Here is a 23,109-nt window from a genome sequence, read left to right on the forward strand (position 1 = left end):
GGGGGTCAATGGGGACAATGGGAGTCAATGGGGTCAATGGGGGCGATGGGGTCAGTGGGGTCAATGGGGTCAATGGGGACAATGGGGTCAATGGGGACAATGGGGTCAATGGGGGCGATGGGGTCAATGGGGTCAATGGGGGCGATGGGGTCAATGGGGACAATGGGGTCAATGGGGTCAATGGGGACAATGGAGACAATGGGGTCAATGGGGGTCAATGGGTCAATGGGGTCAATGGGTCAATGTGGTCAATGGGGTCAATGGGTCAATGGGTCAATGGGTCAATGGGGGTCAATGGGGTCAATGGGTCAATGGGATCAATGGGGTCAATGGGGTCAATGGGGGTCAATGGGTCAATGGGGACAATGGGGTCAATGGGGTCAATGGGGTCAATGGGGTCAATGGGGTCAATGGGTCAATGGGATCAATGGGGGTCAATGGGGTCAATGGGGTCAATGGGGTCAATGGGATCAATGGGGTCAATGGGGTCAATGGGTCAATGGGTCAATGGGGTCAATGGGGTCAATGGGGTCAATGGGTCAATGGGGTCAATGGGGTCAATGGGGGTCAATGGGGTCAATGGGGTCAATGGGATCAATGGGATCAATGGGGTCAATGGGTCAATGGGGTCAATGGGGTCAATGGGGTCAATGGGGTCAATGGGATCAATGGGGTCAATGGGGACAATGGGCTCAATGGGCTCAATGGCGCAAACCGGCTGATTTCGGGCCCCATTTTTGGGGCGATTCGGGGCCGTTTCGGGGCGCGGCCGGGGGGGTATTTAGGGGAGACTTTTGGGGTGAATCCGAGGGATTTTCGTGCGGATGGGATGGATTTTTGGGGTGATTCCAGGGGGTTTTGGGGGTGCCCCCCCCCACTCACGGCCTCAGCGTTGCTCCTCCCGGCCTGGAGGGGGCGGTCGGGCCGGATCCAGCCCGAGATCTTCCCCACAATCAGGGTGTTCCAGTCTGGGGGCAAAGGTCAAGGGCAGGGGTCACGGGGAGGTCAAGGTCATGGGGGGCTCTATGGTCTCTATGGGTCTCTATGGGTCTCTATGGTCTCTGTGGTCTCTATGGTCTCTATGGGTCTCTATGGTCTCTATGGTCTCTATGGTCTCTATGGGTCTCTATGGGTCTCTATGGGTCTCTATGGTCTCTATGGGTCTCTATGGTCTCTATGGGTCTCTATGGGTCTCTATGGGTCTCTATGGGTCTCTATCGTCTCTATGGGTCTCTATGGGTCTCTATGGTCTCTATGGTCTCTATGGTCTCTATGGTCTCTATGGGTCTCTATGGGTCTCTATGGTCTCTATGGTCTCTATGGTCTCTATGGTCCCTATGGGTCAATCCATGGGTCCCCATGGTCCCTATGGGTCCCTATGGGTCAATCTATGGGTCCCATTGGTCCCTATGGGTCAATCCATAGGTCCCCATGGTCCCTATGGGTCACTCTATGGGTCCCTATGGGTCAATCCATGGTCCCCATGGTCCCTATGGGTCAATCCATGGTCCCTATGGGTCCCTATGGGTCACTCTATGGGTCCCTATGGGTCAATCCATGGTCCCTATGGGTCCCTATGGGTCACTCTATGGGTCCCTATGGGTCAATCTATGGGTCCCATTGGTCTCTATGGGTCAATCTATGGCTCCCTATGGTCTCTATGGGTCAATCCATGGGTCCCTATGGCTCACCCTATGGGTCCCTATGGGTCACTCCATGGGTCCCTATGGGTCACTCTATGGGTCCCTATGGGTCAATCCATGGTCCCATTGGTCTCTATGGGTCAATCTATGGGTCTCTATGGTCCCTATGGGTCAATGCATGGTCCCTATGGGTCAATCCATGGTCCCTATGGGTCCCTATGGGTCAATCTATGGGTCTCTATGGTCCCTATGGGTCAATCCATGGCTCCCATTGGTCCCTATGGGTCACTCTATGGGTCCCTATGGATCAATCTATGGCTCCCATTGGTCTCTATGGGTCAATCCATGGGTCTCTATGGTCCCTATGGGTCAATCCATGGGTCTCTATGGTCCCTATGGGTCAATCCATGGGTCCCCATGGTCCCTATGGGTCAATCTATGGGTCTCTATGGTCCCTATGGGTCAATCCATGGGTCCCTATGGGTCACTCTATGGGTCCCTATGGGTCAATCCATGGGTCCCCATGGTCCCTATGGGTCCCTATGGCTCCCCCTATGGGTCCCTACGGGTCAACGTGTGGGTCCCGCGCTCACCTCTCCCCGACAGCAGCAGGTCCGAGCGCGTTTGGGGTCCCGGGCGCCTCTTGGCCGGGTCCCTCAGGAACTCCCGTCGGTACCGGGGGTGGAACAGGGGGACGCACAGGAAGTCGAACCTGCACCCCAAAACCACCGCAAATCACCCCAAAAGGGCCCTCCCGGACGCCTGGGTCCCCTATTTGGGTCCATTGGGGCACTCCTGGGTCCCTCCCGAACTCCTGGGTCCCCTATTTGGGTCCATTGGGGCACTCCTGGGTCCCTCCCGAACTCCTGGGTCCCCTATTTGGGTCCCTTGGGGCACTCCTGGGTCCCTCCCGAACTCCTGGGTCCCCTATTTGGGTCCCTTGGGGCACTCCTGGGTCCCTCCCAAACTCCTGGGTCCCCTATTTGGGTCCATTGGGGCACTCCTGGGTCCCCTATTTGGGTCCCTCGGGGCACTCCTGGGTCCCTCCCGAACTCCTGGGTCCCCTATTTGGGTCCCTTGGGGCACTCCTGGGTCCCTCCCGAACTCCTGGGTCCCCTATTTGGGTCCATTGGGGCACTCCTGGGTCCCTGGGGCACTCCTGGGTCCCTCAGGAACTCCCGTCGGTACCGGGGGTGGAACAGGGGGACGCACAGGAAGTCGAACCTGCACCCCAAAACCACCGCAAATCACCCCAAAAGGGCCCTCCCGGACGCCTGGGTCCCCTATTCGGGTCCATTGGGGCACTCCTGGGTCCCTCCCGAACTCCTGGGTCCCCTATTTGGGTCCCTTGGGGCACTCCTGGGTCCCTCTGGGGCACTCCTGGGTCCCTTGGGGCACTCCTGGGTCCCTCCCGAACTCCTGGGTCCCCTATTTGGGTCCATTGGGGCACTCCTGGGTCCCTCCCGAACTCCTGGGTCCCCTATTTGGGTCCATTGGGGCACTCCTGGGTCCCTCTTGGGGCACTCCTGGGTCCCTCCCGAACTCCTGGGTCCCCTATTTGGGTCCATTGGGGCACTCCTGGGTCCCCTATTTGGGTCCCTTGGGGCACTCCTGGGTCCCTTGGGGCACTCCTGGGTCCCCTATTTGGGTCCCTTGGGGCACTCCTGGGTCCCTCTGGGGCACTCCTGGGTCCCTCCCGAACTCCTGGGTCCCCTATTTGGGTCCATTGGGGCACTCCTGGGTCCCCTATTTGGGTCCATTGGGGCACTCCTGGGTCCCTCCCGGACGCCTGGGTCCCCTATTCGGGTCCCTTGGGGCACTCCTGGGTCCCTCCCGAACTCCTGGGTCCCCTATTCGGGTCCATTGGGGCACTCCTGGGTCCCTGGGGCACTCCTGGGTCCCCTATTTGGGTCCCTTGGGGCACTCCTGGGTCCCTCCCGAACTCCTGGGTCCCCTATTTGGGTCCATTGGGGCACTCCTGGGTCCCCTATTTGGGTCCCTCGGGGCACTCCTGGGTCCCTCCCGAACTCCTGGGTCCCCTATTCGGATCCACTGGGGCACTCCTGGGTCCCTCCCGAACTCCTGGGTCCCCTATTTGGGTCCCTTGGGGCACTCCTGGGTCCCTGGGGCACTCCTGGGTCCCTCAGGAACTCCCGTCGGTACCGGGGGTGGAACAGGGGGACGCACAGGAAGTCGAACCTGCACCCCAAAACCACCACAAATCACCCCAAAAGGGCCCTCCCGGACGCCTGGGTCCCCTATTTGGGTCCCTTGGGGCACTCCTGGGTCCCTGGGGCACTCCTGGGTCCCCTATTTGGGTCCCTTGGGGCACTCCTGGGTCCCTTTGGGGCACTCCCATGTCCCTGGGGCACTCCTGGGTCCCCTATTTAGGTCCCTTGGGGCACTCCTGGGTCCCTTTGGGGCACTCCTGGGTCCCTCCCGAACTCCTGGGTCCCCTATTTGGCTCCCTTGGGGCACTCCTGGGTCCCTCCCGAACTCCTGGGTCCCCTATTTGGGTCCCCTGGGGCACTCCTGGGTCCCTTGGGGCACTCCTGGGTCCCCTATTTGGGTCCATTGGGGCACTCCTGGGTCCCTCCCGAACTCCTGGGTCCCCTATTTGGGTCCCCTGGGGCACTCCTGGGTCCCTTGGGGCACTCCTGGGTCCCCTATTTGGGTCCATTGGGGCACTCCTGGGTCCCTCCCGAACTCCTGGGTCCCCTATTTGGCTCCCTTGGGGCACTCCTGGGTCCCTCTGGGGCACTCCTGGGTCCCTGGGGCACTCCTGGGTCCCCTATTCGGGTCCATTGGGGCACTCCTGGGTCCCTGGGGCACTCCTGGGTCCCCTATTTGGGTCCCTTGGGGCACTCCTGGGTCCTTCCCGAACTCCTGGGTCCCCTATTTGGGTCCCTTGGGGCACTCCCGGGTCCCTGGGGCACTCCTGGGTCCCCTATTTGGGTCCATTGGGGCACGCCCGGGTCCCTTTGGGGCACTCCTGGGTCCCTTTGGGGCACTCCTGGGTCCCTTTGGGGCACTCCTGGGTCCCTCCCGAACTCCTGGGTCCCCTATTTGGGTCCCTTGGGGCACTCCTGGGTCCCTTGGGGCACTCCTGGGTCCCCTATTTGGGTCCCTTGGGGCACTCCTGGGTCCCTCCCGAACTCCTGGGTCCCCTATTTGGGTCCACTGGGGCACTCCTGGGTCCCTCCCGAACTCCTGGGTCCCCTATTTGGGTCCCTTGGGGCACTCCCGGGTCCCTTGGGGCACTCCTGGGTCCCTGGGGCACTCCTGGGTCCCTCTGGGGCACTCCTGGGTCCCTCTGGGGCACTCCTGGGTCCCTCTGGGGCACTCCTGGGTCCCTTTGGGGCACTCCTGGGTCCCTCTGGGGCACTCCTGGGTCCCTCCCGAACTCCTGGGTCCCCTATTCGGGTCCATTGGGGCACTCCTGGGTCCCCTATTTGAGTCCCTTGGGGCACTCCTGGGTCCCTGGGGCACTCCTGGGTCCCCCCTCAACTCCTGGGTCCTCTATTTGGGTCCCTCTGGGGCACTCCTGGGTCCCTTGGGGCACTCCTGGGTCCCTGGGGCACTCCTGGGTCCCCTATTCGGGTCCCTTGGGGCACTCCTGGGTCCCTCTGGGGCACTCCTGGGTCCCTTGGGGCACTCCCAGGTCCCTGGGGCACTCCTGGGTCCCCTATTCGGGTCCATTGGGGCACTCCTGGGTCCCCTATTCGGGTCCATTGGGGCACTCCTGGGTCCCTCCCGAACTCCTGGGTCCCCTATTCGGGTCCCTTGGGGCACTCCTGGGTCCCTCCCGAACTCCTGGGTCCCCTATTCGGGTCCCTTGGGGCACTCCTGGGTCCCTTGGGGCACTCCTGGGTCCCTGGGGCACTCCTGGGTCCCCTATTCGGGTCCCTTGGGGCACTCCTGGGTCCCTTGGGGCACTCCTGGGTCCCTCCCGAACTCCTGGGTCCCCTATTTGGGTCCATTGGGGCACTCCTGGGTCCCTCCCGAACTCCTGGGTCCCCTATTTGGGTCCCTTGGGGCACTCCTGGGTCCCTCTGGGGCACTCCCGGGTCCCTTGGGGCACTCCTGGGTCCCTTGGGGCACTCCTGGGTCCCTTTGGGGCACTCCTGGGTCCCCTATTTGGGTCCATTGGGGCACTCCTGGGTCCCTCCCGAACTCCTATTCGGGTCCATTGGGGCACTCCTGGGTCCCCTCCCGAACTCCTGGGTCCCCTATTTGGGTCCATTGGGGCACTCCTGGGTCCCTTGGGGCACTCCTGGGTCCCTTGGGGCACTCCTGGGTCCCTGGGGTACTCCTGGGTCCCCTATTTGGGTCCATTGGGGCACTCCTGGGTCCCTTGGGGCACTCCCGGGTCCCTTTGGGGCACTCCTGGGTCCCTCTGGGGCACTCCTGGGTCCCTGGGGCACTCCTGGGTCCCTGGGGCACTCCTGGGTCCCTACCCGTGCCCGGCCGCGGTTCCCAGCGCTCCCGCCACCTCAGGGACGCAGCTCAGGTCGCGCCCGCTGGACACACGCGCCGCTCCGGCCGCCGCCGCCATGGCTGCGCTCACCCCGCCCACGAAGCCCGCTCGGCCAATCACAGCGCGCCGCGGGCAGCGCGGGCCAATGGGAGGGCGCGGCGCCCTCCGAGGTTCAGCCTATAGCGGCGCGGCGCTCGCTGTCAATCAGCGCGGCGTGCGTGGGTACGCCCCCTGGTTTAGCGAACCTATCCCGGCGCGGAGCTCGCTGTCAATCATCCGCCCCCCCACCCGGCGACTTAACGAGCCAATAGGAGCGCCGCGTCAACTGTCAATCACCGCCCACAAGCGGCTCTGCCCCCGCGCCTTAAAGGGCCAATCAGAGCGCTGTGTTAACTGTCAATCACCGCCCACAAGCGGCTCTGCCCCCGCGGCTTAATGGGCCAATCAGAGCGCTGCGTGAACTGTCAATCAACGGGTCCAAGCGGCTCTGCCCCCGCGCCTTAAAGGGCCAATCAGAGCGCTGCGTGAACTGTCAATCAAGTGCCCCAGCGGGTCCTCCCCCGCGCCTTAAGGGGCCAATCAGAGCGCGGCGCCAACTGTCAATCATCTCAATGGGCCGGTTCGACCCCCGCGCCTTAAAGGGCCAATCAGAGCGCTGCACAACCTGTCAATCAAGAGCCCCAGCGGGTCCGCCCCCGCGCCTTAAAGGGCCAATCAGAGCGTGGCGCCAACTGTCAATCATCTCAATGGGCCGGTTCGACCCCCGCGCCTTAAAGGGCCAATCAGAGCGCTGCACAACCTGTCAATCAAGGGCCCCAGCGGGTTCGCCCACACGTCTTAAAGGGCCAATCAGAGCGCTGCACAACCTGTCAATCAAGAGCCCCAGCGGGTCCGCCCCCGCGCTTTAAAGGGCCAATGGGAGCGCTGCGTCACTTGTCAATTAAGGGACCAAAGCGGCTCCGCCCCCACGCCTTAAAGGGCCAATCAGAGCGCTGTGTTAACTGTCAATCAACGGGTCCAAGCGGCTCTGCCCCCGCGCCTTAAAGGGCCAATCAGAGCGCTGCGTGAACTGTCAATCAAGAGCCCCAGCGGGTCCTCCCCCGCGCCTTAAAGGGCCAATCACAGCGCTGCATGAACTGTCAATCAAAGGATCCAGGCGGCCCTGCCCCCGCGCCTTAAAGGGCCAATCAGAGCGCGGCGCCAACTGTCAATCATCCCAATGGGCCGGTTCGACCCCCGCGCCTTAAAGGGCCAATCAGAGCGCTGCACAACCTGTCAATCAAGAGCCCCAGCGGGTCCGCCCCCGCGCCTTAAAGGGCCAATCAGAGCGTGGCGCCAACTGTCAATCATCCCAATGGGGCGGTTCGACCCCCGCGCCTTAAAGGGCCAATCAGAGCGCTGCACAACCTGTCAATCAAGAGCCCCAGCGGGTCCGCCCACACGTCTTAAAGGGCCAATGGGAGCGTGGCGCCACCTGTCAATTAAGGGACCGAAGCGGCTCCGCCCCCACGCCTTAAAGGGCCAATCAGAGCGCCGCAGCACCTGTCAATCACCGCTTATCGCCCCGCCCACCCCCCCACCCATTTAAAGGGGCGGAGGCGCCGAATCCACGTTGCAAAAAGTGACGAAAGCGGCGGGTTTTGCCCAAAGTGTTTAATTTTAGGGGTGAAAACGGGGTGGGGGCGGGGTCAGGAGGAGGGGGCGGGGTCAGGAGGAGGGGGCGGGGCTCGGGGGGCGGAGCTGGCGCAGGGCCCAGCGGCGGTGGCGCAGGCGCTGGCGTAGCCGCCCGTAGTCCCGCGCCTGGGCCTCGAACCCGGGACCCAGGGCGCGGAAGGAGGAGAGCGCCCCCCGCAGGCGGGAGGACTCGGCGGCGGCGACGGAGGATTCTGATTGGAGGAGAGACCTGCGGGGGCGGGACAGGGAGACGGGGCACTAGAGGGGCTGGAGGTCTCTATGGTCTCTATAGTCTCTATGGTCGCTATAGTCTCTATGGTCTCTATGGTCTCTATGGTCTCTATGGGTCTCTATGGGTCTCTATGGTCTCTATGGTCTCTATGGGTCTCTATGGTCTCTATGGTCTCTATGGTCTCTATGGGTCCCTATGGGTCCCTATGGGTCCCTATGGGTCCCTATGGGTCTCTATGGTCTCTATGGTCTCTATGGTCTCTATGGTCTCTATGGTCTCTATGGTCTCTATGGTCTCTATGGTCTCTATGGTCTCTATGGTCTCTATGGGTCTCTATGGGTCTCTATGGTCTCTATGGTCTCTATGGTCTCTATGGTCTCTATGGGTCTCTATGGTCTCTATGGTCTCTATGGTCTCTATGGTCTCTATGGTCTCTATGGGTCTCTATGGTCTCTATGGTCTCTATGGTCTCTATGGGTCTCTATGGGTCTCTATGGTCTCTATGGTCTCTATGGTCTCTATGGTCTCTATGGGTCTCTATGGGTCCCCATGGTCTCTATGGGTCTCTATGGTCTCTATGGTCTCTATGGTCTCTATGGTCTCTATGGGTCTCTATGGGTCTCTATGGGTCTCTATGGTCTCTATGGGTCTCTATGGGTCTCTATGGGTCTCTATGGTCTCTCTATGGTCTCTATGGGTCTCTATGGTCTCTATGGGTCTCTATGGGTCTCTATGGGTCTCTATGGGTCTCTATGGGTCTCTATGGGTCTCTATGGTCTCTATGGGTCTCTATTGGTCTCTATGGGTCTCTATGGGTCTCTATGGGTCTCTATGGGTCTCTGTGGGTCTCTGTGGTCTCTCTATAGTCTCTATGGTGACTCTATGGTCTCCACACCCACCTGATCCTCCGATGCGCGTCCACCACGCCGGGCGAGTACGTGTCCAGCAGCACCCTCAGCTCCTCCAACCTTCCAATTCATTAATCCATCAATTAATCCATCAACCAATCAATCCCCTTAACGAGCTACGCGGGCTCGACCCCCCCCCCCCCGCTCCCCCGCGTGGCCCCGCCCCCTTTTCCCACCAACCAACCGGATCTTGAGCAGCAGGGCCACGCCCCTGGCCTCCAGGTAACGCCCCCGGTGCTGGTCCCGCTGCGCCCAGGCGGCCGAGAAGCCGGCCAGGCGCCCCAAGGCGGCCGCGATGCGCCCCAGGACCTGCGGGGACCATAGGGACCTATAGGGACCTATAGGGAGCCATAGGGACCTATAGGAGCCATAGAGACCCATAGAGACCCATAGAGACCATAGAGACCCATAGAGACCCATAGGGACCCATAGAGACCCATAGAGACCCATAGAGACCCATAGAGACCATAGAGACCATAGAGACCCCCAAGTGACCCATAGAGACCATAGAGACCATAGAGACCCATAGAGACCCATAGAGACCATAGAGACCCATAGAGACCATAGAGACCCATAGAGACCATAGAGACCATAGAGACCCATAGAGACCCATAGAGACCATAGAGACCCATAGAGACCCATAGAGACCCATAGAGACCCATAGAGACCCATAGGGACCCATAGAGACCCATAGAGACCCATAGAGACCATAGAGACCCATAGAGACCCATAGAGACCCATAGAGACCCATAGAGACCATAGAGACCCATAGAGACCATAGAGACCATAGAGACCCATAGAGACCCATAGAGACCATAGAGACCCATAGAGACCCATAGAGACCCATAGAGACCCATAGGGACCCATAGAGACCATAGAGACCCATAGAGACCCATAGGGACCCATAGGGACCCATAGGGACCCATAGAGACCCATAGAGACCCATAGGGACCCATAGGGACCCATAGAGACCCATAGGGACCCATAGATTGACCCATATAGACCCATAGGGACCCATAGAGACCCATAGAGACCCATAGATTGACCCATAGGGACCCATAGGGACCCATAGGGACCCATAGAGACCCCAAAATCACCTGGGGGAGGAGGCGCCGATGGCAGGAAAGCTGATTCCGGAGGGCGTGGCCTCGGCGGTGGGCGTGGCATAGGCGCTGCATCTCATTGGCCAGCGCCTGGGCAACGTCCCTTGGGGGGCTGTGGACGGCACCACTTCCAATTGGCTGCTCAGAGGCTCCGCCCCCGTAGTAATCGGCCAATCTGGCGGCTTTTTGCCTTAAATGGAGCTCGAGGGCGGGAAGGATGAGGTGGCGAAAAGGGGCGGGGTCCTGGGGGGGCGGGGTTAAAGGCGTCGGGGTCCACACCGGATGCCTGGGTCCGCTATTTGGGTCCCCGCTGAACTCCTGGGTCCCTTGGGGCACTCCTGGGTCCCTCCCAAACTCCTGTGTCCTTTGGGGCACTCCTGGGTCCCTCCTGAACTCCTGGGTCCTCTCATTTGGGTCCCTCCCCCCGAACTCCTGGGTCCCCTATTTGGGTCCCCCCCGAACTCCTGGGTCCCCTATTTGGGTCCCCCCCGAACTCCTGGGTCCCTTGGGGCACTCCTGGGTCCCCTCCCCATCTCCTGGGCCCCTTGGGGCATTCCTGGGTCCCCCCCCAATCACCCAGCTCCCCTATTTGGGTCCAACCCGAACTCCTGGGTCCCTCTCCGAACTCCTGGGTCCCTCCCCGAACTCCTGGGTCCCTTGGGGCATTCCTGGGTCCCTCCCCCAATCACCTAGGTCCCCTATTTGGGTCCAACCCGAACTCCTGGGCCCCTTGGGGCATTCCTGGGTCCCCCCCCCAATCACCTAGGTCCCCTATTTGGGTCCAACCCAAACTCCTGGGTCCCTTGGGGCACTCCTGGGTCCCTCCCGAACTCCTGGGTCCCTTGGGGCACTCCTGGGTCCCTCCCGAACTCCTGGGTCCCTTGGGGCACTACTGGGTCCCCTCCCCATCTCCTGGGCCCCTTGGGGCATTCCTGGGTCCCCCCCCCAATCACCTAGGTCCCCTAATTGGGTCCAACCCGAACTCCTGGGTCCCTTGGGGCATTCCTGGGTCCCCCTCCCAATCACCTAGGTCCCCTATTTGGGTCCCTCCCCGAACTCCTGGGTCCCTCCCGAACTCCTGGGTCCCTTGGGGCACTCCTGGGTCCCTCCCCGAACTCCTGGGTCCCTTGGGGCATTCCTGGGTCCCCCCCCCAATCACCCAGGTCCCCTATTTGGGTCCCTCCCCGAACTCCTGGGTCCCTTGGGGCACTCCTGGGTCCCCTCCCCATCTCCTGGGCCCCTTGGGGCATTCCTGGGTCCCCCCCCCAATCACCTAGGTCCCCTAATTGGGTCCAACCCGAACTCCTGGGTCCCTCTCCGAACTCCTGGGTCCCTCCCCGAACTCCTGGGTCCCTTGGGGCATTCCTGGGTCCCCCCCAATCACCTAGGTCCCCTATTTGGGTCCAACCCGAACTCCTGGGCCCCTTGGGGCATTCCTGGGTCCCCCCCCCAATCACCCAGGTCCCCTATTTGGGTCCCTTCCCGAACTCCTGGGTCCCTCCCCGAACTCCTGGGTCCCTTGGGGCACTCCTGGGTCCCTCCCGGGGGGGTCTCACCCCTGGGGGGGGCAGTGACGTCATCGGGGGGTCCCCCTGGCGCAGTTGAGACAACACGAGGGTTTCTTCCAGTTTCCGGAATCTCTGGGGGGGGAGTTTGGGGTGAATTTGGGGGGATTTGGGTCCCTATGGGGCTCTATAGGTCCCTATGGGTCCTCTATGGGTCCCCATTGGTTCCTATGAGTCTCTATGGAACCCCCAGGGTCCTAAAACCCTCCCTCTCTATTGGTTTCTATGGGTCCTTATGGGGCTCTATGGGTCCCTATGGGGCTCTATGGGTCCTTATGGGTCCCTATGGGTCTCTATGGGTCCCTATGGAACCCCCAGGGTCCTAAAACCCTCCCTCTCTATGGTCTCTATGGTTCCTATGGGTCTCTATGGGGCTCTATAGGTCCCTATGGGGCTCTATGGGCCTCTATGTAACCCCCAGGGTCCTAAAACCCTCTCTCTCTATGGGTCTCTATGGTCTCTATGGGGCTCTATGGGTCCCTATGGGTCTCTATGTGTCCCTATGTAACCCCCAGGGTCCTAAAACCCTCCCTCTCTATGGGTCTCTATGGTTCCTATGGGTCTCTATGGGGCTCTATGGAACCCCCAGGGTCCTAAAACCCCCCCTCTCAATGATCCCTATGGGGCGCTATGGGTCCCTATGGGTCTCTATGAGTCTCTATGGAACCCCCAGGGTCCTAAAACCCTCCCTCTCTATTGGTTTCTATGGGTCCTTATGGTTTTCTATGGGTCCTTATGGGTCCCTATGGGTCCCTATGGGGCTCTATGGGTCCCTATGGAATCCCCAGGGTCCTAAAACCCTCCCTCTCTATGGGTCTCTATGGTTCCTATGGGTCTCTATGGGTCCCTATGGGGCTCTATGTAACCCCCAGGGTCCTAAAACCCTCCCTCTCTATGGTCTCTATGGTTCCTATGGGTCTCTATGGGGCTCTATGGGTCCCTATGGATCTCTATGGGGCTCTATGGGTCCCTATGGGTCCCTATGTGTCCCTATGGAACCCCCAGGGTCCTAAAACCCTCACTCTCTATGGTCTCTATGGTTCCTATGGGTCTCTATGGGGCTCTATGGGTCCCTATGGATCTCTATGGGCCTCTATGGAACCCCCAGGGTCCTAAACCCCCCCATCTCAATGATCCCTATGGGGCTCTATGGGTCCCTATGGGTCTCTATGTGTCCCTATGGAACCCCCAGGGTCCTAAAACCCTCCCTTTCTATGGGTCTCTATGGTCCCTATGGGGCTCTATGGGTCCCTATGGGGCTCCTTGGGGCTCTATGGGTCCCTATGGTCTCTATGGAACCCCAGGGTCCTAAAACCCTCCCTCTCAATGATCCCTATGGGTCTCTATGAGGCTCCTTGGGTCCCTATGGGGCTCTATGGGTCCGTATGCGTCCCTATGGAACCCCCAGGGTCCTAAAACCCCTCCTGGGAACCCCCAGGGTCCTAAAACCCTCCCTCTCTATAGGTCTCTATGGGTCTCTATGGGTTCCTATGGGGCTCCTTGGGTCTCTGTGGGTCCCCATGGGTCTCTATGGGTCCCTATGGAATCCCCAGGGTCCTAAACCCTCCCTCTCTATGGGTCCCTATGGGTTTCTATGGGTCCCTATGGGTCTCTATGGGTCCCCATGGGTCTCTATGGGTCCCTATGGAATCCCCAGGGTCCTAAACCCTCCCTCTCTATGGGTCCCTATGGGTTTCTATGGGTCCCTATGGGTTTCTATGGGTCCCTATGGGTCTCTATGAGGCTCCTTGGGTCCCTATGGAACCCCCAGGGTCCTAAAACCCTCCCTCTCTATGGGTTCCTATGGGTTTCTATGGGTCCCTATGAGTTTCTATGGGTCCCTATGGGTTTCTATGGGTCCCTATGGGTCCCTATGGGTCTCTATGAGGCTCCTTGGGTCCCTATGGAACCCCCAGGGTCCTAAAACCCTCCCTCTCTATGGGTCCCTATGGGTCCCTATGGGTCTCTATGGGTTTCTATGGGTCCCTATGGGTCCCTATGGAACCCCCAGGGTCCTAAAACCCTCCCTCTCTATGGGTCCCTATGGGTTTCTATGGGTCTCTATGGGTCCCTATGGAACCCCCAGGGTCCTAAAACCCTCCCTCTCTATGGGTCCCTATGAGTCCCTATGGGTCTCTATGGGTCCCTATGGAACCCCCAGGGTCCTAAAACCCTCCCTCTCTATGGGTCCCTATGGGTTTCTATGGGTCCCTATGAGTTTCTATGGGTCCCTATGGGTTTCTATGGGTCCCTATGGGGCTCCTTGGGGCTCTGTGGATCCCAATGGAACCCCCAGGGTCCTAAAACCCTCCCTCTCTATGGGTCCCTATGGGTTTCTATGGGTCCCTATGGGTTTCTATGGGTCTCTATGGGTTTCTATGGGTCTCTATGGGTTTCTATGGGTCTCTATGGAACCCCCAGGGTCCTAAAACCCTCCCTCTCTATGGGTCCCTATGGGTTTCTATGGGTCCCTATGAGTTTCTATGGGTCCCTATGGGTTTCTATGGGTCCCTATGGGGCTCCTTGGGGCTCTGTGGATCCCAATGGAACCCCCAGGGTCCTAAAACCCTCCCTCTCTATGGGTCCCTATGGGTTTCTATGGGTCTCTATGGGTTTCTATGGGTCCCTACGGGTTTCTATGGGTCCCTATGGGTTTCTATGGGTCTCTATGAGGCTCCTTGGGTCCCTATGGAACCCCCAGGGTCCTAAAACCCTCCCTCTCTATGGGTCCCTATGGGTTTCTATGGGTCCCTATGGGTCTCTATGGGTCCCCATGGGTCTCTATGGGTCCCCATGGAATCCCCAGGGTCCTAAAACCCTCCCTCTCTATGGGTCCCTATGGGTCCCTATGGGTTTCTATGGGTCCCTATTGGTCTCTATGGGTCCCTATGGGTCTCTATGGGTCCCTATGGGTTCCTATGGGTCCTATGGGGATTCCTGGGGGTTCAGGGGTAATTTGGGGTGAATTTGGGGGGTTTCGGGCACTCACCGGCGGGTCCCGGCGCAGCAGCTCCTGCAGCCCCGCCCACAGCCCCTCCCAGCGCAGCCATTGGCTGCGGGCCAGCGCCAGCCCCGCCCACGCCTGGGGGTCAACAGAGGTCAGTGGGGTCACCCTGACCCCCCCAGTGTCCCCAATATCCCCATTGTCCCCGATGTCCCATTGACCCCAATGTCCCCATTGACCCCAATGTCCCCCCAATATCCCCATGACCCCCATTGACCCCATTGTCCCCAATGTCCCCATTGACCCCAATGTCCCCATCACCCCCATTGACCCCAATGTCCCCATCACCCCCATTGACCCCAATGTCCCATTGACCCCAATGTCCCCCCAATGTCCCCATCACCCCCATTGTCCCCAATGTCCCATTGTCACCATTGACCCCATTGTCCCCCCAATGTCCCCATTGACCCCAATGTCCCATTGTCACCATTGACCCATTGTCCCCCCAATGTCCCCATTGACCCAATGTCCCCATTGTCACCATTGACCCCATTGTCACCCCAATATCCCCATTGTCCCCAATGTCCCATTGACCCCAATATCCCCCCAATGTCCCCATCCCCCCCATTGACCCCAATGTCCCCATTGACCCCAATGACCCCATCCCCCCTATTGACCCCAATGTCCCATTGACCCCAATGTCCCCATTGACCCCAATGTCCCCATCCCCCCCATTGTCCCCAATGTCCCATTGACCCCAATGTCCCCATTGACCCCAATGTCCCCATCCCCCCCACTGACCCCAATGTCCCATTGACCCCAATGTCCCCATTGACCCAATGTCCCCATCCCCCCCATTGACCCCAATGTCCCATTGACCCCAATGTCCCCCAAGTGTCCCCAATATCCCCATTGACCCCAATGTCCCATTGACCCCAATGTCCCATTGACCGCAATGTCCCCCAGGTGTCCCCAATATCCCTATTACCCCCCATATCCCCATTGACCCCAATGTCCCATTGACCCCAATGTCCCCATCCCCCCATTGACCCCAATGTCCCATTGACCCCAATATCCCCCCAATGTCCCCATCCCCCTCATTGACCCCAATGTCCCATTGTCACCATTGACCCCATTGTCACCCCAATGTCCCCATTGACCCCAATGTCCCATTGACCCCAATATCCCCCCAATGTCCCCATCCCCCCCATTGACCCCAATGTCCCATTGACCCCAATGACCCCATTGACCCCCAATGTCCCCATCACCCCCATTGACCCCAATGTCCCATTGACCCCAATATCCCCCCAATGTCCCCATCACCCCCATTGACCCCAATGTCCCATTGTCACCATTGACCCCATTGTCACCCCAATATCCCCATTGTCCCCAGTGTCCCATTGTCACCATTGACCCCATTGTCACCCCAATATCCCCATTGTCCCCAGTGTCCCATTGTCACCATTGACCCCATTGTCACCCCAATATCCCCATTGTCCCCAGTGTCCCATTGTCACCATTGACCCCATTGTCACCCCAATATCCCCATTGTCCCCAATGTCCCATTGACACCATTGACCCCATTGTCACCCCAATGTCCCCATTGACCCCAATGTCCCATTGACCCCAATATCCCCCCAATGTCCCCATCCCCCCCATTGACCCCAATGTCCCATTGACCCCAATGTCCCCATTGACCCCCAATGTCCCCATCACCCCCATTGTCCCCATCCCCCCCATTGTCCCCAATGTCCCATTGACCCCAATGTCCCCATCCCCCCCATTGTCCCCAATGTCCCATTGACCCCAATATCCCCCCAATGTCCCCATCCCCCTCATTGACCCCAATGTCCCATTGTCACCATTGACCCCATTGTCCCCCCAATGTCCCCATTGACCCCAATGTCCCATTGACACCATTGACCCCATTGTCACCCAATGTCCCCATTGACCCCAATGTCCCATTGACCCCAATGTCCCCATTGACCCCAATGTCCCATCCCCCCCATTGACCCCAATGTCCCATTGACCCCAATGTCCCCATTGACCCAATGTCCCATCCCCCCATTGACCCCAATGTCCCATTGACCCCAATGTCCCCATCCCCCCCATTGACCCCAATGTCCCCATTGACCCCAATGTCCCATTGACCCCAATGTCCCCATCACCCCCATTGACCCCAATGTCCCATTGACCCCAATGTCCCCATTGACCCCAATGTCCCCATCACCCCCATTGACCCCAATGTCCCATTGACCCCAATGTCCCCATCCCCCCCATTGACCCCATCGCCCCCATTGACCCCAATGTCCCCATTGACCCCCCAATGTCCCCATCCCCCCCATTGACCCCAATGTCCCATTGACCCCAATGTCCCATTGACCCAATGACCCCATTGACCCCCCAATGTCCCCATCACCCCCCATTGACCCCAATATCCCCATTGACCCCAATATCCCCATTGACCCCAATGTCCCATTGACCCCAATGACCCCATCCCCCCCATTGTCCCCAATGTCCCATTGACCCCAATATCCCCCCAATGTCCCCATCCCCCCCATTGACCCCAATGTCCCATTGACCCCAATGACCCCATTGACCCCAATGTCCCCATCCCCCCCATTGACCCCAATGTCCCATTGACCCCAATGTCCCCATCCCCCCCATTGACCCCAATGTCCCATTGACCCCCATTGACCCCAATGTCCCATTGACCCCAGTGTCCCATTGACCCCAATGTCCCCATTGACCCCAATGTCCCCATCCCCCCATTGTCCCCAATGTCCCATTGACCCCAATGACCCCATTGACCCCAATGTCCCCATCCCCCCCATTGACCCCATCCCCCCATTGACCCCAATGTCCCCATTGTCCCCATTACCTGTCTCACGTCCCTCTCCAGCTCCGCTCCCACCCCCCCAATTCCCTTCAGCGGGGCCAACCCGGGTGCAGCTCCTCCAACTGCTCCTCCTCTGCATTCATTAACAATTAACACCCTCAGCAGCACTAATTAACACCCCCACTGTCCCCTAATTACCCCCTAATTGCCCCAATTCCTCACCCAGCAGCACCTCGATGTCCGCAGCCGCCATCCTGCCCCGCCGGCAGCGACACAAATCACCTCAGAACTGCCCCAAAAAAGCGCTTTTTCAGCCCAAAACCCCCGCGGACGTGCCCAATGAACCTCCCCGAGCTCTGTCCCCAAGTCCCCGGGTGATGTCACCTCGTTTAAAAGCACTAAAAAGTGTCGCCGGCTGTCCCCAAGCTTCTCGGCGCTGTGAGGGGACGGGCTGGGAAAGGGCGGGAAAACGAGCGGAGGCGAAAGGAGCCGAACGGCGCCCGAAGGGACCCGAGTGGAGCCGAACGGCGCCCGAAGGGACCCGAACGCACCCGAAGGGACCCGAACCCACCCGAAGGGACCCGAAGTCTTCCCGAAGGGACCCGAAGTCTTCCCGAAGGGACCCGAAGACACCCGAAGGGACCCGAGCGGAGCCGAACGCACCCGAAGGGACCCGAAGACACCCGAAGGGACCCGAAGTCTTCCCGAAGGGACCCGAGTGGAGCCGAACGCACCCGAAGGGACCCGAACACACCCGAAGGGACCCGAGCGGAGCCGAACGCACCCGAAGGGACCCGAAGTCTTCCCGAAGGGACCCGAGTGGAGCCGAACGCACCCGAAGGGACCCGAAGTCTTCCCGAAGGGACCCGAGTGCAGCCGAACGCACCCGAAGGGACCCGAACACACCCGAAGGGACCCGAAGTCTTCCCGAAGGGATCCGAGTGGAGCCGAACGCACCCGAAGGGACCCGAACCCACCCGAAGGGACCCGAAGTCTTCCCGAAGGGACCCGAAGTCTTCCCGAAGGGACCCGAAGTCTTCCCGAAGGGACCCGAGTGAGCCGAACGCACCCGAAGGGACCCGAACGCACCCGAAGAGACCCGAAGTCTTCCCGAAGGGACCCGACTGGAGCCGAACGCACCCGAAGGGACCCGAACCCACCCGAAGGGACCCGAGTGGAGCCGAACGCGCACGAAGGGACCCGAGTGGAGCCGAACGCACCCGAAGGGACCCGAGTGCAGCCGAACGCACCCGAAGGGACCCGAGTGCAGCCGAAGGGACCCGAACACACCCGAAGAGACCCGAAGTCTTCCCGAAGGGACCCGACTGGAGCCGAACGCACCCGAAGGGACCCGAACCCACCCGAAGGGACCCGAGTGGAGCCGAACGCGCACGAAGGGACCCGAGTGGAACCGAACGCACCCGAAGGGACCCGAGTGGAGCCGAACGCACCCGAAGGGGCCCGAACCCACCCGAAGGGACCCGAGTGCAGCCGAACGCACCCGAAGGGACCCGAACACACCCGAAGGGACCCGAGGGGAGCCGAACGCACCCGAAGGGACCCGAGTGGAGCCGAACGCACCCGAAGGGGCCCGAATGACACCGAAGGGACCTGAACCCACCCGAAGTTCCCCAAAAGGCGCCAAATTCCCAAATCCCCCCCTTTTTACCCCAAAACCCGTGTCCCCCCTCCCCAAACCGCCCCCCCGGCCCCTCCTCTTCCTCCCACCCCCATTTCTCCCCCATTTTCCCGCCTCACGATCGTTTCCCGCCGCGGCGGCGGCTGTGAGAGAAGCCACGCCCCCTTCCTTAGGCGGCGGCCAATAGGAAGGGAGCAGGGGTAGCGTGGTCACGCCCCCTTTGCGTGGCGTGAGGGGCGGCGGCTCCGCCCAGCGCCGAGAGGAGCCGAAGATACACGAAGGGACCCGAAGGGACCCGAGTGGAGCCGAAAGGACCCGAAGTCAACCCGAAGGGACCCGAGTGCAGCCGAACACACCGGGAGGGGCCCGAGTGGAGCCGAACGGCGCCCGAAGGGACCCGAGTGGAGCCGAACACACCCGAAGGGACCCGAACACACCCGAAGGGACCCGAAGTCTTTCCGAAGGACCCGAGTGGAGCCGAAGGGACCCGAGTGGAGCCGAAGGGACCCGAAAGGTCCCGAGCGGATGGGGCCCGGACGCCTGGGTCCCTCCTCGGTCAAATCTATGGGGCCCGGACGCCTGGGTCCCTCCTCATTCAAATCTATGGGGCCCGGACGCCTGGGTCCCTCCTCAGTCCAATCTATGGGGCCCGGACGCCTGGGTCCCTCCTCGTTCAATTCTATGGGGCCCGGACGTCTGGGTCCCTCCTCAGTGCAATCTATGGGGCCCGGACGCCTGGGTCCCTCCTCATTGGAATTTATGGGGCCCGGACGCCTGGGTCCCTCCTCAGTGCAATCTATGGGGCCCGGACGCCTGGGTCCCTCCTCATTCAAATCTATGGGGCCCGGACGCCTGGGTCCCTCCTCAGTGCAATCTATGGGGCCCGGACGCCTGGGTCCCTCCTCCGTCAAATCTATGGGGCCCGGACGCCTGGGTCCCTCCTCAGTGAAATCTATGGGGCCCGGACGCCCTGGGTCCCTCCTGAGTGCAATCTATGGGGCCCGGACGCCTGGGTCCCTCCTCATTGGAATTTATGGGGCCCGGACGCCTGGGTCCCTCCTCGCTCAAATCTATGGGCCCGGACGCCTGGGTCCCTCCTCAGTCAAATCTATGGGGCCCGGACGCCTGGGTCCCTCCTCGGTGGAATCTATGGGGCCCGGACGCCTGGGTCCCTCCTCGGTCAAATCTATGGGGCCCGGACGCCTGGGTCCCTCCTCGGTCAAATCTATGGGGCCCGGACGCCTGGGTCCCTCCTCGGTCAAATCTATGGGGCCCGGACGCCTGGGTCCCTCCTCAGTGCAATCTATGGGGCCCGGACGCCTGGGTCCCTCCTCAGTCAAATCTATGGGCCCGGACGCCTGGGTCCCTCCTTGGTTAAATCTATGGGGCCCGGACGCCTGGGTCCCTCCTCGGTCACATCTATGGGGCCCGGACGCCTGGGTCCCTCCCCGTTCAAATCTATGGGGCCCGGACGCCTGGGTCCCTCCTCAGTCAAATCTATGGGGCCCGGACGCCTGGGTCCCTCCTCGGTCAAATCTATGGGGCCCGGACGCCTGGGTCCGTCCTCAGTCAAATCTATGGGGCCCGGACGCCTGGGTCCCTCCTCGGTCAAATCTATGGGGCCCGGACGCCTGGGTCCCTCACCAGAGAAATCTATGGGGCCCGGACGCCTGGGTCCCTCCTCAGTCAAATCTATGGGGCCCGGACGCCTGGGTCCCTCCTCATACAATCTATGGGGCCCGGACGCCTGGGTCCCTCCTCGGTCAAATCTATGGGGCCGGAACGCCTGGGTCCCTCCTCATACAATCTATGGGGCCCGGACGCCTGGGTCCCTCCTCAGTACAATCTATGGGGCCCGGACGCCTGGGTCCCTCCTCAGTCAAATCTATGGGGCCCGGACGCCTGGGTCCCTCCTCAGTGCAATCTATGGGGCCCGGACGCCTGGGTCCCTCCTAATTGGAATCTATGGGGCCCGGACGCCTGGGTCCGTTCTCAGTCAAATCTATGGGTTGCCGATCTAAGGCTTGTTTCAAGCGCTCTACAAATTGCATAGACGGCTCTCGGGGCTCTTGGGTGATATTAGTAAACGCTTTCTGAAGGCTTTTGAGAATCGGGAGCTTTCAACAAAGCCTTTTTCGCTTCGTCCCGGACCGTTTCTAAGGCTTCTCGGGGGATATCCCTTGCCTGTCCGGTCGGGTCTACATGTCACCCAGTCCCAATGAGATGTTCTATGGTCAAGGCAGCCAGGGCAGCATTCGCATGTCCCAACAAAACTGTCCGCAACCCCGTTCTCCATTGAGACTCCCACATTGTATATTGCGCCGGGGTTAATAACAACCACGCGAGGGATTTTAAATCATGTGGGGTCATGATGTATGTATGGAATATAGAAGATAAAAGGCTCGCAAAATAAGGGGAAGACAACCCGTGCTCGGTAACCGTACGACGCAACCCCTTAATGACCGAAAAAGAAACAGCTTCCCACTGAGCTTGAGCCTTGGTATATAACGGGGGCTACTATAGTCGTGGCTATTTCCAACCCCCCCGTCGTTTATCGCTTGGCGCGTAATCTTTCCCCAAATCTAATGAGGATGAGGGGGAAAAAGATCCTTTTCAGGGTCAATCGGACCCGGGTCAAAGGGATCATTGTCTAGGGGACATCCAGTGGCGCCGAGGGTTCCGCCCCACAGCGATTTTAGACGGGCAGGGGGGAGGTGACTGAGCTCCCTCCTCGGACCTTCGCTGATTTGGCTCTTGTGCCTTTATGGTTTCAAAGATGCTTCTCCAAGCATATACTGCGCTTCTCATCTCCTGAGGTGGCTGCGTCCCATAACTTGACCCCCACATCGTCCCAAAGTTCATCCGTAAAAATAGAAGAAGCAGCCACCGCGGGGATCTTAACCGGCGCCCATTTAAGGATTAACTTAAGATCTTGTCGCGAAAGAGTCTTTTTCTTAAGTAGAGCTTTCATAAGCTCGTAAACGTCTCTCTCAGGGGAAGACTCTTGATTCCCCGTTGTGCTGGTTTCCCGCAGCTCCCCTCTCGTTCCAGACGGATTGTTTGGACGGCTTGTCCTGCTTCGTTTCGGCAGCTCATTCCACGTTCCGCGGGACTCGCGACGTGCCACCATGCAGGCGGTTTTTCAATCCTCGGCGGTTTCGTCGCTGGGTTTCACAAACCCGATTGGACAGCGCATGTGTCACAAAAGGCATTGGACAGCATGAGTGTCACAAACACCATTGGACAGATTGTGTGTCATAATCTCCATTGGACAGCGTGTGTGTCACAATCCCCTTTGGACAGTGTGTGTGTCACAAACGCCATTGGACAGTGTGTGTGTCACAATCCCCATTGGACAGCGTGTGTGTCACAAACCCCATTGGACAGCGTGTGTGTCACAAACGCCATTGGACAGTGTGTGTGTCACAATCCCCATTGGACAGTGTGTGTGTCACAAACCCCATTGGACAGCGTGTGTGTCACAATCCCCATTGGACAGTGTGTGTGTCACAAACGCCACTGGACAGCGTGTGTGTCACAAACACCCATTGGACAGCGTGTGTGTCACAAACCCCCCCTGGACAGTGTGTGTGTCACAAACACCCATGGACATTGTGTGTGTCACAAACCCCATTGGACATTGTGTGTGTCACAAACCCCATTGGACAGCATGTTTGACACAATCCCTATTGGACAGAGTGTGTGTCACAAACCCCATTGGAGAGAGTGTGTGTGACAAACCCTTTTGGACAGTGTCTGTGTCACAAACCCCATGGGACAGAGTGTGTGTCACAAACCCCCATTGGCAAGGCAAAAAGTGGAGAGAGGAGAAGTGAGGAGAGGAGAGGAGAGGAGAGGAGAGGAGAGGAGAGGAGAGGAGAGGAGAGGAGAGGAGAGGAGAGGAGAGGAGAGGAGAGGAGAGGAGAGGAGAGGAGAGGAGAGGAGAGGAGATGAAATAAGGCTGGACAGACAACAATCCAGACTCTATTTTTGCAAAAAAGGGCCATGGTTAGGTTGATTACTCCCCTGTCTTGTAGGTACAGAGAGTGATTGGGGGCCAGCGTCTCAAGGGCTTCCTCCAAAGG

General features: G+C 59.9%; 2 protein-coding genes across 3 annotated transcripts in view; both read right to left on the minus strand.

Annotated features, from left to right (window-relative positions):
• PRMT5 (protein arginine methyltransferase 5) overlaps positions 1-6,226 on the minus strand; it is a 42,918-nt gene extending 36,692 nt beyond the window's left edge. For both annotated transcript variants that reach the window (XM_065044359.1, XM_065044358.1), the window contains exons 1-3: positions 6,101-6,226; positions 2,237-2,355; positions 883-968 (exon numbers count right to left, since the gene is read on the minus strand). In XM_065044359.1, coding sequence (XP_064900431.1) covers positions 883-968; positions 2,237-2,355; positions 6,101-6,198 — 303 coding nt within the window. In that variant the 5' untranslated portion in view covers positions 6,199-6,226. The remainder of the gene's footprint in view (positions 1-882; positions 969-2,236; positions 2,356-6,100) is intronic.
• Positions 6,227-7,758: 1,532 nt separating this feature from the next.
• Positions 7,759-22,154, minus strand: HAUS4 (HAUS augmin like complex subunit 4). The gene is made up of 9 exons (XM_065044314.1): positions 21,821-22,154; positions 18,069-19,167; positions 17,608-17,674; positions 14,592-14,684; positions 11,594-11,677; positions 10,032-10,280; positions 9,119-9,243; positions 8,926-8,994; positions 7,759-8,023 (listed from the first exon to the last, which is right to left on the minus strand). Exons 1-9 carry the CDS (start codon positions 22,152-22,154, stop codon positions 7,828-7,830), a joined length of 2,316 nt encoding a protein of 771 aa, XP_064900386.1. The 3' UTR covers positions 7,759-7,827.
• Between the last annotated feature and the right edge of the window lie 955 nt (positions 22,155-23,109).

This window comes from Columba livia, chromosome 36 (genome assembly GCF_036013475.1).
Source record: "Columba livia isolate bColLiv1 breed racing homer chromosome 36, bColLiv1.pat.W.v2, whole genome shotgun sequence".
Taxonomy (NCBI): Eukaryota; Metazoa; Chordata; class Aves; order Columbiformes; family Columbidae; genus Columba; species Columba livia.

Coding starts and splice junctions, on each gene's coding strand:
- HAUS4 (XM_065044314.1), bottom strand. CDS start 22,154: ATGGTGGCACGTCGCGAGTCCCGCGGAACGTGGAATGAGCTGCCGAAA. Junction 9,244..10,031: donor ATCGGCGCCTCCTCCCCCAG/GTGATTTTGGGG, acceptor TGGTCCCCGCAG/GTCCTGGGGCGCATCGCGGC. Junction 8,024..8,925: donor GACGCGCATCGGAGGATCAG/GTGGGTGTGGAG, acceptor CCGCCCCCGCAG/GTCTCTCCTCCAATCAGAAT.